Source organism: Leopardus geoffroyi, chromosome B1, assembly GCF_018350155.1.
Source record: "Leopardus geoffroyi isolate Oge1 chromosome B1, O.geoffroyi_Oge1_pat1.0, whole genome shotgun sequence".
Taxonomy (NCBI): Eukaryota; Metazoa; Chordata; class Mammalia; order Carnivora; family Felidae; genus Leopardus; species Leopardus geoffroyi.
The window spans coordinates 31,131,566-31,149,447 of NC_059327.1; the positions used below are offsets into that span (position 1 = coordinate 31,131,566).

The 17,882-nt window shown below is 49.0% G+C and overlaps 1 protein-coding gene across 2 annotated transcripts in view; it reads right to left on the minus strand.

The window, feature by feature from the left end:
- Window positions 1-5,247: 5,247 nt before the first annotated feature.
- The window catches only part of DPYSL2 (dihydropyrimidinase like 2), a 134,764-nt gene continuing 122,129 nt past the window's right edge, over window positions 5,248-17,882 (minus strand). For both annotated transcript variants that reach the window (XM_045456686.1, XM_045456690.1), the window contains exons 11-14: window positions 15,876-16,046; window positions 10,927-11,106; window positions 9,939-10,104; window positions 5,248-8,347 (exon numbers count right to left, since the gene is read on the minus strand). In XM_045456686.1, coding sequence (XP_045312642.1) covers window positions 8,256-8,347; window positions 9,939-10,104; window positions 10,927-11,106; window positions 15,876-16,046 — 609 coding nt within the window. In that variant the 3' untranslated portion in view covers window positions 5,248-8,255. The remainder of the gene's footprint in view (window positions 8,348-9,938; window positions 10,105-10,926; window positions 11,107-15,875; window positions 16,047-17,882) is intronic.

Sequence of the window (17,882 nt, forward strand, 5' to 3'; positions counted from 1 at the left end):
TGTCGGGCTCTGTGCTGACAGCTCAGGGCCTGCCGGGGATTCTCTCTCCCTCTCTCTCTGTCCCTCCCCCACTCACGCATGCTCTCTCTCTCTCAAAATAAGTAAATAAACATTACAAAAGAGAGAGAGGGGGGCGCCTGGGTAGCTCAGTTAAGCGTCCAACTTCAGCTTAGGTCCTGATCTCACAGCTTGTGAGTTCGAGCCCCCCCCCACACACACACCCACACACATATTCCTGGAAATTGTTCCCAGGTCAGTGTGCAGTTGGAGACAGTGACCAGGCTTTTCTCAGAAGAGCAATCTGCCTAGTTGTGCAATCTTCTCTAGCAGAATTCTGTGGTCCGTGCCCCAATTATAGAGAAGGATGGTTGGGTTCACCTAGGGTCGTGGTTTGACAAAGAGGACACCATGAAAGGAGAAAGGGTCAAGGAATTAAGATGTTGGCCAGGGAAGAATGAAATGATACACCATGGAACCTAAGTAGGATAGGGAAGGAAGACAGGAGGAAGCTGGTGGATGGAGAAGACAGATGCAGTGATGGACAGGGAGACTTAGTGCTGGCAAAGCACAGGAGCATTGGATCTATTTGAACAGCAAGCCAAAAGGGCCAGAGGATTTGTTGGAGAGGAAATGTCTACACTAGTGATTTCAGCAAATAGAGTGTTTGGGGAAACGAAAGGGCCCAGCAAATGGGAAGCTAAGGTAGAGAAGGGACCACACGACTGGAGGTCTACCATACTGGGCAGGCCATCTCCATGGATGTTGAAGTGACTCCTAGCGACAACAGGAGCTGTGCCGGAAGCAAAGCTGCACCGTGGTTGGACGCCCAAGTCTTCAATAAATCAGAAGTGTCTCTGAGTCAGCAGATTACAGGAGCAAAAGGGGTGTGAGAGCAGCAGAGCCGAACGGCAGAGGATGAAGTATAGAGGCTTGAGCCACACGTCAACCCCCTGCCGCGCTGGACGATGTGGGGAGTGAGATACAGGGAAACTTCCGCTTGAGAAGACGAAGGATGAAATTTCGTCCTTAGAAGAGGGAACCAGGTTTTCTTTTAAAGCAAACACGTAGGGGAGACTGTTAAGTGAAGATGGCTGTGTACGGAATTATACGAGTGAGTTTGTTGGTCAGGAAACACATAGGTAGAGTGGGAGTGGAGGTTTGGTCAAGGGGAAGAAACACAGAAGAAGGCAGATGCCCAGGACCGCTTTTGGGTGGCAACTGAGAAAACAATGGAAGACCGGATGGTCCCCTGTTGCGCACTGGTCCCTGGGCTTCCTAGAATCCAGCCACGGCCGGGAGTTGGGGGCCGGCAGCTGGGGGTGGGCCACGAATTCCCATTCCTCATGCTCTGGCGCGAGGCATGGACTCCTAGGAGCAACTGAACAGCATTCAGGAGATTCTTCACCTGGAGGCAGTTGTCCTTGTCCTTTGGAGCTGGGGCTCTGGATCAGGACAGAGTGGTGCAGGGGCTGCTGGCGGTCAGGGCTGCTATGGTTGGGAACCCAGAGCTGGGTTTGTTCCATAGGTACAATTTGAGGACACGGGTCCAAGGAAATTGAGGGAACTAATGAGAGAGTTCAGATGCCTGCCATGGGGTCCTGGTGGGTTGCTAGGGGGCAGGCTAATGGCCAGAGGACAACCAAGTCAGGAGGCTGAAGGTTTATGATGGCAAAACATGGGTGTAGTTGGGTAGGGACGCTGGTCAGAGAGTGGGAGATACAGCTGGACGCCTATCTGCCTATATCTAGGCAGGACACCCAGAGTCCATCCCAGCAGACAGCTAGCACTCCTCTTTGTTCCCTTGAGAAACAAGGCTGTCTTTGGCTGCCTTCTGTGCTTTCCACCTAATGCTGAAGTAGGTGAGAACGATCCAAGATGTTTGTCTCCAGCAGAGGGAGTGCAACACCACAGAGAAGCAGGCTTGTAATAGGCTTATTGTGTACTCAGAGGCCTTTTCAACTGCGGAGGGATAAAAATGGTGCCCGTTTGGAGTGATAGGAAAAATCAAGAATGGTCCATTCCGCCAGCAATGGAAAGCCTCAGTGTAAAGTCCACTGTTCCATCTAGCCTTCTCTAAAGAGGGGTTAACTTTTAAGAGCTGTGAACAGCGTGCAATACATTCTCCCCTCCTGCCTGCTTCTTCCCTGAGGCATCTACACTTGGGTCCCATGGAGAGTCCCTGGTGTCCCCACGGTTGTGAGATCAGGCTGAAAACTGCTGGTCCCCAGCAAGGTCATCGCTGGAAGTGTACAGGTCACATCTCTCTGACCTCCACCCCATGCCCATCCACACAGCAGGTTTCCGGATGGTTCTGTGTTGTGGGATGAAGTTTATCAGGATGAGGGCTGTGTAACTACGGCATAAAGCTTAGCTGCCAAAATTAATCATATAAATAATCTCGATGTAATACATTATTTGAACCATAAGGCTTTATGTGCTATGGCGTTTGGTCTTCTACCCTCCCGAAGTTCCTTCCATGAGCCCCTCACGTTATGTCCAGTCCTTCGAGGCCCCAAGCCCTGAGTGGAGGCCACACTCCTCACTGCCCCTGCCCACCCCCAGCCTCACTGTACCAGCCCTCTCCTGACATCACATCTTCACGTAACGACAATGCACTTATGCGTCTAGGTCCCTTTGCTCCTCAAGGTATTTTCAATAGGCATTATTTTTCCTTTCGAGATCCATATAAAAATTAATTATATAGATACATTTGTGTGTGTGCACGATTTGTAATTTTTCACCAAATCACTTCTGTATAAAACTCCGTGCAGCCAAATTATTATTGTTTTCCTTTACACTTGGTGCCCTTCCCTAAACCATTTTTCTCCTAGCTCTGTATAGGACCCGTATGTCTCCAAATCTGGGTTGGCTGCGTGAGATCATCGTGCTCTTTTTTTGCCAATCTCTCGCTTGTCCACGATTTCCCTCCGTGAGTCTGCCTAAGTGCCCGCAGTCTGATTCTCCGCGACCTTCCCCCTTCTCTTTTCCCCACGCGCTTCTACGCAGGAACTTTGTCAATGAAATAGCAAAATAATAGTGATGAAGAACACGGGCACTGGCCCCAGACCGAATGGGTCCAAAACCCAGCTCTGAGCAAGTTGTTTAGAACTCTCTCTGCTTCTGTCTCATCGTCTGTATGAGAGCAAAAACAATGGTGCCTTCTTCTGGGCTGCTGCAAAGGCTAACTGTGCTAACACGTGAAATGTCGTTAGAGCAGTGCCTGGCCCGTGATAGTCAATGTTAGCTTACTGTCAGTGTGACCTTAGCTAACAGATTGTTTTGTTTCACAATCGACACCATCTCTGATGTGTCCTAGATCTACGATCTCTGCACTCAACTGCAGACCTTTGTCGCCATTACTCTTCATCAGCTAATCTATTTCTATTTCAGGACAGACGCTTACGACACCGTTTCCAACAGCTTCCTATTGCTTCTTCGCAATCCTCTGCTCTGCACCATATCTGATTTATGGCTTGTCCTTTCTGAGTTGTTCCTAAGCCGGGAGTTACGTTGAGCAGATGACATCACCTCGGTCTTGAGGAAAGGGTAAGGCCCACAGAAGCTTTCCAGAAGATGCGCACCTCACCAGTAGCATCATCAAAACTTATCCCCGTCTCAGTTGAGGAGAAAGGAATAGATCTGCTTTTTCTTCCAGAATACGTGTGTGATAGAAACTTGCCAGAAAATAGAACTTTCACTTCATGGCAACACAGGACAGAAACACTTCCTGAAGGATATGCGTTCCACTTGCTTTTTCTAGATGCTTTAAAATCTGTCTCTGATGGGGCACCTGGGTGGCTCAGCCAGCTAAGCATCTGCTTCTTGGTTTCGGCTCAGGTCATGATCTCACGGTTTGTGGGTTTCGAGCCCCACGTCCGGCTCTGTGCCCCTGGGGCAGAGCCTGCTTGGGACTCTCTCTCTCTCTCTGCTACTCCCCTGCTCTGTCTCCCTCTCAAAATAAATAAACTTTGAAAAAATTTTAAAAATATTTTTATTTTTCCTTTCCTTTCCTGCTCTCCATAGAGCATCCGCTCTCCAGCCGTCCTGCAATTCCCTGCTCGTATGGATCCAAGCCTCCTCCCCGAACCTACTTGGGCCTCTCCAGCCAGTGTGGACAGCCTTAGGCTGGTTGTTTGCTAGGGGTTGGGAGGCACTGGGTGTCCACAGGAACCGGGGTGTCCACAGGCATGAGCATGGGCTATGGGCCTGGGATGTCTGTTCTTATCAAGAGTCCTATAAACACTTGGGTGAGCCTTCTCGTCCCCCCCATCCTGGGCAGACTCGATGCTCTGGCACTGCACACAGCGAACACACTAGAAGGGTCAACCCTGGACACGCGACACTGGGCAGAGGGGTCCCCGTGACTGCCAGCAGCGCGGAGGATGGGGAATCTCTGTTGTTCTTCTAAGGACTAAAGGATCTTCTGGCCATATTTCTCTTTTTTGCATTTTGTTGCCGGAACACTCAGAGCTCCCCCTTCCAAGGTGATGACCTCATGACAGGCGGGTGGTAGTAACCCCACTCAGGCCTTATCTGGTGTTTTCTTCCTCTTACTTTCCCTTCCTTCAAACACTCTGGCTAATCAAGCTTTGGTATAGTGCATATATTTTGGTGAACCGCCTCACATCCTCTTTGGACAGGGCTGGATAGAAAACAGAGAAAGGAAGAGACCTGTCCTCGCAGGATGGGCCTGGGGAGCCCCGAGCACACACCCTCTTCATTCAGTGTCTTCAGAACCAATATACCAGTGCCAGTTACAAGATAACTGTAGGAAGAAAGCAGCCAGGCCGCCCGCTCTCCCCTCCCCAAGCCCCTCCCCACCCCCCCAACCCCCACCCCCGGTCAATTCTTGGCACCTGCTTTGCGGTGGACGAACGTGTACTTTGCATCCTGCTTTCCTGCAAGCTCTTCGACTGAACTTTGGATGCAAAGGCAACGCACCCTAGTCTCTTCCATGCCTCCTTGCAGCTTGAGGATTTTCCAGGGTGAACCAACTACATGGGCAAGAGAGCCCATGGGCACCACACCCACCTCTAGGGTCCTCCCCAGATTCCGACTTCCCAACTTGCGTTTGCCACTTCATTCGGGAGGATCTCGTGCCCTCTCTAGGGCAGAGTCTAGCCAACTAAACTGGTAGGGTCACCGAAGTAAGGCCAAAGACGCCCCTGAAGGCCTCCGGAAGGGAAGGCTGCTGGAGGGCGGGGCCGAGCAGCTGCCTCCTTGAACATCTCAACACAGACACACCCCTGAAACAACCACATTTTGCTTTATTAGGCGTTCCATGGTAATATAACACAGAGTTCTTAAGGAATAATAAACACGAGACTTTTTTTTTTTTTAACCATAATTATTTTGCCATTAAGACAGTGGTTACAAAAAAAAAAAAAAAAAAAAAAAGGTACTCTCCTGGCTACACACATTATCGGCTTCAGCACTGAAAGTTCCTCCACTCATGGGTCACAATCACAATTTCAAGGATTAAAAACCATCTATGTATTAAGTCCTACACTGTTTTAGAGCATCAAGTCACTGCAGTTATTCAGTTCGGAGACACTGTCCATTTATTTTCGCATTTACATATGACATTCATTTAACAGACACACAAAGCAAGCCAACAGATAAACATGCTTCCACAGCCTGCAGACATCTTCAGGTTTTAAGCGGCTTCGAGAAAACAATCAAAATAACCAAAATCGCCATGACCTGGTACAGGAAAAACAGGAAGACCCAAGTGAATACTGAAAGAGCTGCAAGTGTTTCTTAGAATGGAAACCAAAAAAAAAAAAAAAAAAAATCCGACTTGTTCAAATTTCCTCTAAGTGCAGGTGAGATTAAAAAAAAAAAAAAAGCAAATATATTAAGTTAACCAATTATTCTTTCAAAGTGCAGTTTCCTTTTAAAATAACAAATAAACAACGACGACGAGAAACTATACCCCCCCCCAGCAGAACCCCCCAAGGCAAAACGCGTGGGGACACCAGCGTAATGAGGGAACGACCGACCTTTTTTGTGTTATGCTTTACAAAAGCAGATTTGGTTTGATCAAAGCCTGCAAACGTTGAGTGTCGCTTAAGAGAACCTGTAAACGCGATCGGGAAGGAAACGCAACACAAAACAGCAAAGACAGGGATGGGCGCGAAGGCAGCTTGAAGGAAGGGTCGCTGAGAAAAGGCAGGGACGCGGACACGAGGTCACCTGCGCACGCTGCAGGGGGCGGGGAGGGGCACGTTTGACTTGTAAGGTTTTCTCCCCACAAGGGCTCTGACGGGGATGCTAGCCTCTCATTCAACAGATTCTTCCCCTTGCAAAGGAAGGTGCACTTGAAGTCAAATCTCCCCAGGGTTATCCGAGTTTAGTAGGCTTCCCTGTACAGTAGCTCCCCCTTATCTGTGGGCTTGCTTTTCAAGGTGTCAGGAATTCGGGCTCAACCGAAGGCCAGAAGCAGGTGATCCTCCCTCTGATGTCCCGTCCAAAGGTCAGTAGCAGCCTGACGCTCCGTCACACGGCCTACGTCCTTCACGTCCCTTCATCTCCTCACATTATCACAAGAAGGGTGAGTACAGCGTAATAAGGTATTTTCCGAAACAGAGACCACAGTCACATAACTTTTATTAGAGTATAGTGTTACAATGATTCTATTATTAGTTATTGTTGTTAACCTCTTACTGTGCCTAATTTATAAATTAAACTTTCTCACAAGCATGTATGGGGGGGAGAAACATAATATATATATAAAGCTCAGTACTATTCGCGATTTCAGGTATCCACTGGGGGTCTTGGAATGTATCCCCTGTGTAGAAGCGGGGGGACTACTGTATTGCATGGTATCTTCCAGAAGAACTGAACAGGAAAAAATAATATTTTTTGCCCCAGAGTGAGAAGCCCCAGTGTTCTCTGGAATCCCCAAAGATACTTCGCTGGGAAACAGCAGGTCCCAGGGTCAGACCCCCAGCGGCTCAACACATCTGAGCCGGTGGCTGGCTTGGGGGTGATCTGCTCACTTGGGTCATGGGGCTCGATTTACAGATTTGGCCGTGTCTTTCTTTAGCTAGTTAGCATCGCATGGAGGAAAAACTTACGTCCTAAAGCCTCAGGTTTCTTCAACCTCTCGTTACTGTTTGAGGTTCTATTCTGAGCCCCCAGGGGAGAATGTGGGTTAGCTCAGCCCTTCGCTGCACCTAGAAGCATCCCGAACTCAAACGCATATCCTGGCGGTGGCGGGTGGGTAGCACCAGTCGTTTATGGACTAGGACAGCATATTACTATGGCTGCAATGACAAAACCCTTCTAGGCAGGTTCTGATGACCACCGCAAAACAGTAGATCTGGTCATTTGAAAAGACGACGGGGGATGGAGAGAAAAACATGGTCTCAGAGACAAGGGCTGGAGGAAACACAAAGAAAGAGACGCAAAAATAGTCATGAGCAAAAAAGCTACAGAGGGGGAGCACGAGAGAGAGACAGCGAGGGAAAGAGAGCAGAAAAGACGCTAAGGAAGAAGAGAATCCTCAAAAAAATGTAATCTGCAGCAAAAGCTAGGCCAAAAAGAAAACCTGCCTTTATCAACAGTTGACCCAGAAGACTATGGAATGCAATGTCAACATTTTGGAGCCTCTCAGGGGGGATATGCGGAGTGTGCCAACCACCCCGAAGAGCTCGATGGTTACATAATTGCATCATTAGGATGTCCAGTTCAAACCCCTTGTATTAATATTGAATTAGGCTCCCCAATTTAGTATTAAAAAAAAAAAAAAAAGACAACAACGCTCTCCCCCCTCCCCCACCCACCCTGTCCCCCAGCCCCACAAAGAAAACTTTAAAAATTTAAAAAGAAAAAAAGGCAGCTCTGGGCAATTCACTTTATCTTCCCTCCCTCCCCCCCCCCCCCCTCCCCCCCCAACGAAAAGGAAGATGAGAACAAGTACAACAGAGCTTGGAGATGAAAAACGCCCTCGTTGTGATTCGCTTTGTGTCACATGTCTGAGTGTTGGATGCGGTTCCGTGTATGGGGTTGGTGGGCAGACTTGGGTGTGATATTCGTAGATGTACGGGGAAGTGGGTGAGCAAAATCAGTGACTCCGGGTGAGGGACGGAGTGCAGGGCCCGAGAGGGAGCCCCATGAACTGGCTGCCCCACAGTAACTATCACAGGCTCTTAAAAAAAAAAAAAAAAAAAAAAAAAAAAAAAGGAAGGAAGAAGTCTCAGAATGTCCTCAGGTGTCCCATCCCCATCCCCAAGGAAGTTGCGGCCGGACCTCTAGCCCAGGCTGGTGATGTTGGCACGGCCACCAGGGGGAGCCACAATGCGCTGGGTGGTGCGGCGGGGAATGTTGTCGTCAATCTGAGCACCTGGAGAGGAGACAGGGACAAGGGGCCGAGGTCAGGGTCAGAAACAGTCCCACCAACGGTTCCTGCTTCATGACCGAACAGCACAGCCCAGGAGAAAAAGGGCCCGGCCCCTACTTGCAGTAAACTACATATAAAAGAACACTGTTTCAGCTGTTGATTGACTGAGACTACATCCTGCCCCTAATCTCATTAGGCAAATTAAGCGTGGCTTTTCTGAAGGTTTCGAGAGCCTTCTCCCTGGCTTTTTTTTTTTTAATTTTTTTTTTTTCCAACGTTTATTTATTTTTGGGACACAGAGAGACAGAGCATGAACGGGGGAGGGGCAGAGAGAGAGGGAGACACAGAATCGGAAACAGGCTCCAGGCTCTGAGCCATCAGCCCAGAGCCCGACGCGGGGCTCGAACTCACGGACCGCGAGATCGTGACCTGGCTGAAGTCGGACGCTTAACCGACTGCGCCACCCAGGCGCCCCCTCCCTGGCTTTTTATTCCCCTAACTCTGTATGTACCTCTGCTGTAATGTGCTTCCTGAGATGGGAATGGCCTGGTGAGATAAAATAGAAACATCATTGGGGCGCCTGGGTGGCTCAGTCGGTTAAGCGTCTGACTTCGGCTCAGGTCATGATCTCGCGGTCTGTGGGTTCGAGCCCCGCGTCGGGCTCTGTGCTGACAGCTCAGAGCCTGGAGCCTGCTTCGGATTCTGTGTCTCCCTCTCTCTCTGACCCTCCCCCGTTCATGCTCTGTCTCTCTCTGTCTCAAAAATAAATAAATGTAAAAAAAGAAATGTTATTATGCCCGTTTCGCTTTCTGAGAAAACTAGTAAGATTGGTTATTTTTTAAACTTTTGAAAACTGGTAAACCATTTAATGGCATACACAGTGACTCTCTGAAAACCAGTACTACCCAACAAGAAAAAAAAATCTACCGAATTAACTGTTTCTTTAGCATGCCATAGCATAGAGATCTGAATACTTATCTGGGGCTCAGGGAGCTTGAAAGGTGGAAGGTTTCTAGCCGTGGGCCAAAGGGAGGGGCTGGAAGTTTCAAGTAGGAAACTTCCTGAACATCTGGACCTCTTCCTCTTACCTTCCCTGACATCATTCCCTTTCCCCAAACAACTAATGACTGTTATATTAACGACTATGTATATTAACTCATTTAATCCCCAGCCCCATGAGGCAGCTACTACTCTTACGCCCATTCTCCAGATAAGGGGCCCGAGGCACGGCTGCATCTGGCTACAAAGTGAAGCGATTCAAACTCCAGAATGGTACCAGCTGAACTACGAGAATACACTGTACACGTGGGGGCGAAGGGAGTTCCAAAATACCACAACACCCTCTGTCGGGATGGACACGAGACTCTGGAGAAATGTCCTCTTAATACACTGGGTTGTACGTACACGGAGTGTATGCATCAGGACACAGGTGACAGAAACTCATGTGAAGATTCTGAAACGCATCTGGCCATTTCATGTAAGTTACACCTCCGGGGATATTAGTGTTTCTCACCCACGTCATTCTGGATTCTAGACTCGCTTGCTCCACTAACGTGGCCCTGCAGAACAGGGCCCCGACACACCATAACCGTACCAGACAAGCTGAATCCAGACTGGTGCAGGTTCCGGACAGGAGGGGCCTGCTGCTTGGCAGGAGACGTCTTGGCCGAGGAGGCTGGGGTGACTGTCTTGGGCGTCACGGACACCTCGCACACAGGTCCGTCGTACAGGCCGCGGGGAACCCCTCTCAGCTCTGCCAGCTGCAAAACACAAGGGCCCGTTAACTCGGGCCACATTCACAGAGGACATCTCCCCCGCACCTCTCCTAAGAGGGAAGGAACAGCAGTCGGGACGGGCCTGTGAGATGTGCGGACGGAGGGCTCCCCTGACGGGCACGTATGGCAGGGACAGAGGTCAGCGAGGAGCCAGCACCCACGGCTCCCCCAAGGGGGACCGTGCGTAGCTGGTTACTCCACAAAAACCGACTAACGTTTCTTACCATTTTTTCCCCAGGAACCTTAACTCACACCCAAGGCAGAACCCCTAAGCATGCTGTAAAGAGGATGTGCTCTCTTAGTTAAGATCTGGCCCCCAACTTCCTTTTCAATCTCACCCTCCCTTGAATTCCCTCGCAGCTCCATCCATTCCCCGCCTCACCGTCCCCAAGCACCGGCGTTGTACGATGCCCTGAATACACTGTACATTTTCCATGCTCATGACATTCCAATTCCCTTGTCTCCCTTCTTTGACTTGTCAAACTCCTACTTAACCTTCCAAACCCAACTCAAAATGCCCTCTCCCCATGACACTTTCCCCCATGACTCCGCAGCAGTGGCTGCCTCCTCTGAACCTCACTACTCATCACAGCACATACCACAGCATACTTGATTCTGGCTGGCATAGACATTCCTGACTCATCCGCTGGTATTCCGAACTCCAGAAATAAAAACATCACGCTTCCCTTTATCCCTGAACTATCCCCTGCCCCGCACCCATCTTGATATTCTAACTCGAAGTGTAAGCACTTTTGGAATCGAACTTAACCCGTAATAAAAACAATTCGTAAGATCAGAGCTACTCACTCTGCTCCTCGCCTTGATACGCTTGTAAACAAAATCAGGGAAGGGCTTCCGGGGGATGTAGCGCCCAGAGCCTTCGGTGACATGAAGGGTGCCATCCTCCAGGACGATCTTCCCCTGGCTGATGACCACCAGTGGAGAGCCACGGCACTCCATGCCTTCAAAGATGTTGTACTCAAGAGACTAGGGAGAGAGAGCGCATAAACTTCAGCAGACTGCCTGTCGTCCTGGTGAGGTTCAACCAGTCTGGGGGCGCCCCCTGCTCCGTATCACGCAGATGAAAGAAAGGCCCAGAGGTGAAGTCCTGTCCCGACTGGCCACCCCAGCAGGCACTCAACCTGTCTTGATTTCCCTGTCTAGAATATGGAATAATCTTTCCCTACTTCTCAAAACTTTGGGGGAAAACAGCTGGAACAGAAAAACTGTATGGAAAAGCGTGAAGGTTTGCAAATGCTACACAAACGTAAAGAAAATGATTCCTTGCATTAGCAGCGGCTCTGTCCTCACGGACTCAAGCCCCAATCAGGTTAAAACCCAAAGGCTTTCTCTGACCAACTCGCAAATTTCATTTTGAGATGAGCATCCATGAGCCGGCTTTCCCGGTTTTCCAATCTGTCAGGGATGTGGTTACACTGCGGTCCCTGAACGAAAAGACCGTGGCAACTGGGGCCATGCCTTCAATAACATGTTGGAAGTCTAGCTAACTTCTAGCTAACTTGCAGCGATCCTTCTAGCTTCAAGTTTTGCAGTGACCTCTCCGTGTGTCCTCCTGGAAAATACGCAGGAACTTGACGTGCATGTGAGTTTGTTGCTGCAGAACAAGGCAACGGAAAAGGGGAGGCACAACTCTTACGTGTCAACAGTCCCATCCCGTGGCTTCGGCTCACCCACTGCTACTTATCCACAGTGCCCCACGCTTCTTCCTGCCTGCCCCGTGCATCAGTACAAATGGCCGTGGCTGGAGAATCAACAGGCAGCTCTCACCTCAAAAAGCAGCCCGGCCTTCTAGAGAAGTCGGACCAGGTTATCAGCACTAAAGGAGTCAGTCTGTGAACAGAGAGTGGTCACAGGACCCTGCAGTTCAGGAGAACATTTCTGTTTGGCACAGTGGCTAGGCAGTGTGGGGAAGCACCCGGCTGGCCTAACAGCTCACGTTCAGTGTCAAAATGCAGGGGTATTGACTGAAAACTGCAAGGAAGGGGGCGCCTGGGTGGCTCGGTGGCTTAAGTGTCCCTCTCTTGGTTTTGGCTCAGGTCATGATCTCACATTTCATGGATTCGAGCCCCATGTCCGACTCTGTGCTGACAGCGTGGAGCCTGCTTGGGATTCTCTCTCTGCCTCTCTCTCTCTCTCTCTCTCTCTCTCAAAATCAATAAATACTTATTTAAAAATATATATATTAAAAAAAAAACAAAACCCTGCAATGAAGGGCTGTCAGCACTGCTCTGAGACTCCCGTGGAAGGAATCCCGTGGAAGCTACCCAAGAAATAAGGCAGAGGCACCTGGGGGATGGGGAGGGGGGCTCCACACATGCATTCCGGGACCAAAGTGTGAGCCCCAAGCCTAAGACTGCCTTCCATCCCTGAAATCCGTATCAGCAACAGAGCTGTGCAACCTGTCGGCCTCGATGGAACTGGGCTCTTCCAGCAGGATCCTTGCTTTCCCCCCTGGCCTGGGGGATCACCCCACTGGGGCCATTTTACATTCAGCGCTCAGCCTGACATTTTCCTACACCACGCCGGCGACAGGAACTCGGACCACCAGCTTGCCGGAGCACCAGCCTTCAGCTCATCTTCTCAGCAGACACTTTTGCCTGCCAAAGTTGAGGCACGCCAGATTCTCTGCTCCCCCCTTTCTCCACGGCGGATCCAGCTCTCGCCCAACCTAGGCAACGCACAGGCCAGCCCTCGGTAGCACAGTGTATCCGCAGAGGGGCCTCGTGTTACACGCCTCGTCTTGGCGTGTTTTCTCTCACAGCGGTACGTAAACTCAGGGAATCCCTCCAAATCGGAGGCATCTCAGACTGGGTGCAGTCCAGGCCCTGTGTGTGGGAACTCTGAGCAGGGTCGCTTGAATCCTGCCTCAGAACTCGTTTCTTCATCTGCCTCTCCCAGGGCTTTCGTGACGGTGACCGCACACAAGGAACCTATGTGCGTAGATCATGTTGTCAGAATCCTATCGTCTCTGAACTGACCTCTGACGGGGTGTGCGTCACCATCTGAGGGCATTAAGCCCTACCTCTTCCAGGTCACTCCGCAGCTAAGTGTCTACACTCTAACAAGCTCCTCTTGTACCTTACCGGAAGACTGGGGACAGCTCTGGACATGGGGCCATCCATCCGCCCTGGGTTCGGATCCCAGTTCTGCCACACACCAGCTGTGTGACTCTGGACAAGCCCCTTACACTCCTGAGATTCAGCTCCTTGTCGACCAGGGACAAAACCTGCCTCGCAGCACTGGCACCAAGATTCAGTGAAATAAAATGAACAAAAGCATCTAGCACGTTACTTGGCACAGACCAAGCATTTAGGAAATGTTCACTCCTCCACGGCCTGTTTTTTTTTTTTGTTTTTTTTTTTGTCCTTTCCCAATAAGACGGCAAGCTCTTCAGTTTCAAAGCCATCATGAGACGCATACACTGAGTTAAACTGCCTGTAAATGACTGATCACAAATGCCTAGAAGGGCTTTCGGCCATCTCTCATTTTCGCAAGATGGGAAGAACCAGCCCCATGACTCTAAGTGACTTAAAATGAACAAGCCCAATGGTTCAGATCACAGCTTAGGGGATACAGAAACTACCCTCTGTCAAACCACGAGGCAGGGAGGCTTCGCTGTTCACCAGGTAGAGACATTTTTAACCCACATCCACCCTGGCTCCCTAAAATAACTCATCTGGCTGGATGCCTGAAAAATCCAAGCAGAGGCTTAGCAACAGGGCTCTCAATGATAGTTAGCTAAGTGCTCCAAATTAAAGCTAATTAGCCCAGTGGTATGAAACACTGTATTACATAGGGAAAGCCTCTCATTTGTATTTTCCTGGGTGATTAAGGCTGCACAGATGTGCTTAGTATCGACCCTGAATCAGGTGAGGACAGAAAAGAGGCGCTTTTCTTACGTGGGGTTGCCTGGAGGTAAAGGCAGGCCAGTGCTGTTGCTCTGGAAAAGCGAATGTGTGAATGGCAGAAATCTGTCTTCTCGATTTTTCACATCCCCTCTTCTGCCAGGTGAAGGGCTCCAAGTGCAAACTCCCTAACTAGGTCATCTGCAGCTTAAATAACGAGTCCAGTTCACCCTCTATCACCTCTGCAGAAGGGACTGCCAAGGAGGAGACGCATTTCCTCCATCGAAGCGTGACCAAGAGGCTGTACATGCAGTCTGGTAGGGAAGAACCCTGGACAATTTTGGCTTCTAATTCTGGCTCTACCACAAAATAGCTATGTAACGTCAGACTGGTCACTTACGCTCTCAAACCCTCCATTTACTTATCTTCCCAATTGGGGTAATGGTGCCACCCCTACATTGAGAAGGCCGGATGAGAAGTAAATGGGACTGTGACGTTCATGAGTAAGAATAGCTAGGTTCACTGGGCAGGACCGCAGAAGCTCTGCCTGCAGAGGCCATTCTGGACCCCCAAGACATTGTGATCTAAGTTACAAGTAGGTGTGGCTATAAGGCTATGCTGGGAAGCTAAGCCAGCCAATGGGGAAGGAGGAAAAAAGTCAACTCTACACATTGAGAGCCGAGCAACCTTCCCAAAAGACATCCACCATCCAGGCACCTACAGGTGTCCACAGAAGCTAGAGGTAGGTGAGCCCCGCAGCCCAAGCACCTCTGTCCAAACAGGAGAGGCTTGGGATACAGCAAAAGGCCCAGAGCTGTCCTAGAGAGACCCCTGAAGCCCACCCCAGATCTGCCACAGCACCTGGGGGAGGTGTCAGTATTTACTGGCCCAGGCTATGTGGGGTGGACCGTCTAGAATCAGATTCCCTATGTGCCCAGCTTTCATTTTGATTTTTATGGAGAATATCCTTGTCATTCATCAAGATTTCTTAATGAATTCCTAAGAGTTTCTGACATAAAACACTCGTGTCCTATGCCCATTTCTTTTCCCTTTGTGTATTTTCTTTCGATATTTAATACACACACACACACACACACACACACACAGTTTTTTCTATGAAGAACCGAAGGTATCTCACAGCTCTAATGCCACTGATCTCGCAAAATCACAGGACAGTCAGAGACTTTGTCTAAACCCCTTCAGGTCCACTGAGGAGTCTGAGACATGACATGAAGTCCCTTACCTAATGTCTAATTAATAACACAGGGCATCCTCAAGCTCTGCGGTGTAGACCAAGAAGCAAGAGATACCCTAAACTACAGATCCTAAAATCATGATCAGAGTACTGCTGGAGATAGTTCTTCTATTTGGGAAGAAGTCAAAGTGAATGAATTCCTTTAGGACAAGAGCACCTGTCACTTAGGTTTCTGTCCAACAACACTGAAAAAGCAGTGGCTTAAAAGAATCAAACTGTGTATCTCAGGGTGGACATCTGAATGTTTGACGTAGGTCCCTCGTGGTAAGCACTGCCACGAGAGGTGTTGCATCCAACCACTGCACCCATGGGATGGTGCCTGACTTCCAGAAGCTTCTGATGTCCTGGCATGACTTTAGAGGCTTTGGAGGTCTACAGACAAAGACCTCCATCTATAAAGAGTCCATGGGACTGCAAAATGGTGATAAGAGTAACAGTCTTACTGATCTCACCAAAGATAAGGAGATGGCTATTCTCAACAAATTGCAAGTTATACTATACCCCAGGAAATGTGTAATATATCTTGCAGTTCATTCCTATCATATCAAGTTCTTTCCGGGGACTCTCCCTCCCTCAGTCTCTTTCTGTGACTAGAATTCATTCAGATTGGGTCCATGCAGTATAACAGGACTTACACTGTTGTGGGTCTTGGCAGAGATGGTTTTAACGCTGTCGGGGTCCCAGATGACCAGGTCAGCATCGGATCCCACAGCAATGCGGCCTTTCCGGGGGTACAGGTTGAAGACTTTGGCTGCATTGGTGCTGGTCACGGCCACAAACTGGTTCTCGTCCATCTTCCCCGTGACCTGAGAAGCACAGCACATACACGCACACACACCAAATGCAGGTTACAAAGTTGAAAGGAGCAATGTGACTTCGCAGGAAAAAAAAAAAAAAAGAACACGCTTTGGATATACACCACAACTTAGACGAGCATAAAGGGCATTGTGCTAAAAGAACCAACCTCAAAAGGCCACAAGCCATATGATTTTATTTGTATCCCATTCTGAAAACAAAAAGTTACAGAGATGGAAGACAGACGAGGGACGAGGTGAAGATTCCTCCAGGGGCCAGGGTGGCTATCACAGGGCAACACATAGGGGGTGTTTGTGGTGATGGGGGAAGTCTGGGTCTTGGTTTTGGGTGGTGGTTACATGAACCTACATATGACAACATGACAGAACCACACACACACACACACACACACACACACACACACACATACACACTGTGTCGCTGTCAATGTGTGGGCTTTGATAAGGTGCCATAATCACTTGTTGGTAAAAATGGAGGAAGAGCACACAGGACCCATCTCTCTGTTCTGTCTTTGTTAACTGCCTCTGAATCTATAATTATTTGATACTGAAAAGTTAAAAAAAAAAAATTCTAAAGGGGCTACAATGCCTCTTCAGGAAGGATCACTTCGGGAGCCTGGGTGGCTCAGTCAGTTAAGAATCAAACTCTTGATCAATCTCAGCTCAGGTCATAATCCCACAGCTCGTGAGTTCGAGCCCCACGTCAGGCTCTGTGCCGACAGCGTGGAGTCTACTTGGGATTCTCAATCTCTCTCTCTCTCTCTCTCTCTAAAAATAAACAAACATTTAAAAAAAAAAAAAAAAGGACACAACATTTGGCCTCAATGACTGTCCTTTTCAAAACTACAAGTCCAGGCTCAGGCTTGCAGTCTAGCCAACCCAGAGGTCCCAGCGCCCGGTCGGGGCACCGCACCCGTGTCATGCTGTAGGTGCTAATCAGTTTCCTCACGCCCTGCCCTGCAGTTTCTCATCCCTACCCCTTAAGTTTCTCTTCCCTTTCAACGCAGATCAGAGGAAATGACTGCCTGTCTCTGAGTTAGGGAAGCCACTCTAAAGCTAGGAGAAAAACGAGCCAAGGAAATGAGCAGGTATTAAGAGAGAGGAAAATACAAATGGCCAAGAAGCACATGAAAAAAAACTTCACTTTAATCAGTCACTGAAGAGATTAAATGTAAAACAAATTCACCCCTCAGATGGGCAAAGTTCTATTTTTTGATGACAATACCAGTTGGGACCTGGTAGAAGAAAATGGCACACACGGCTGGCAGCATACAAGTTGGTGTAATCTTTGTGGAAAGAACTTTGACGACACATAGCAAAAGCCTTAAAGATATACACAACCTTTGGCCCAGGAAATAGCACTTCTAGAAATTTCTCCTACAAGCACCATTAAAGATCTATCTAAGAAGGTGCTTACAAGATGTTCATCCCAGTAAAAAAAAAAAAAATCAAAAACAGCATAGGGGCACCTGGTGACTCAGTCAGTTAAGCATCCGACTCTTGATTTCGGCTCAGGTCATGATCTCACGGTTTGGGCGACTGAGCCGTGCATCAGTCTCTGTGCTGACAGCATGGAGCCTGTTTGGGATTCTCTCTCTCTCCCTCTTTGCCCCTCCCCTGCTCTCTCTCTCTCAAAAATGGATAAACTTATATAAATGTTCAAAGAATTACAAATGAATTACCGTCCAGCATTAAGATGGAATCTTTTGCTACTAATGACCAAGTTTTTTTAAGTATATTTAAGGATGCGAGGACGTTTTCATAACATACTGTTTTAAAACAAGCCACAAAACAGTATATAGGATGCCCGTGTTACCTACACTCTCA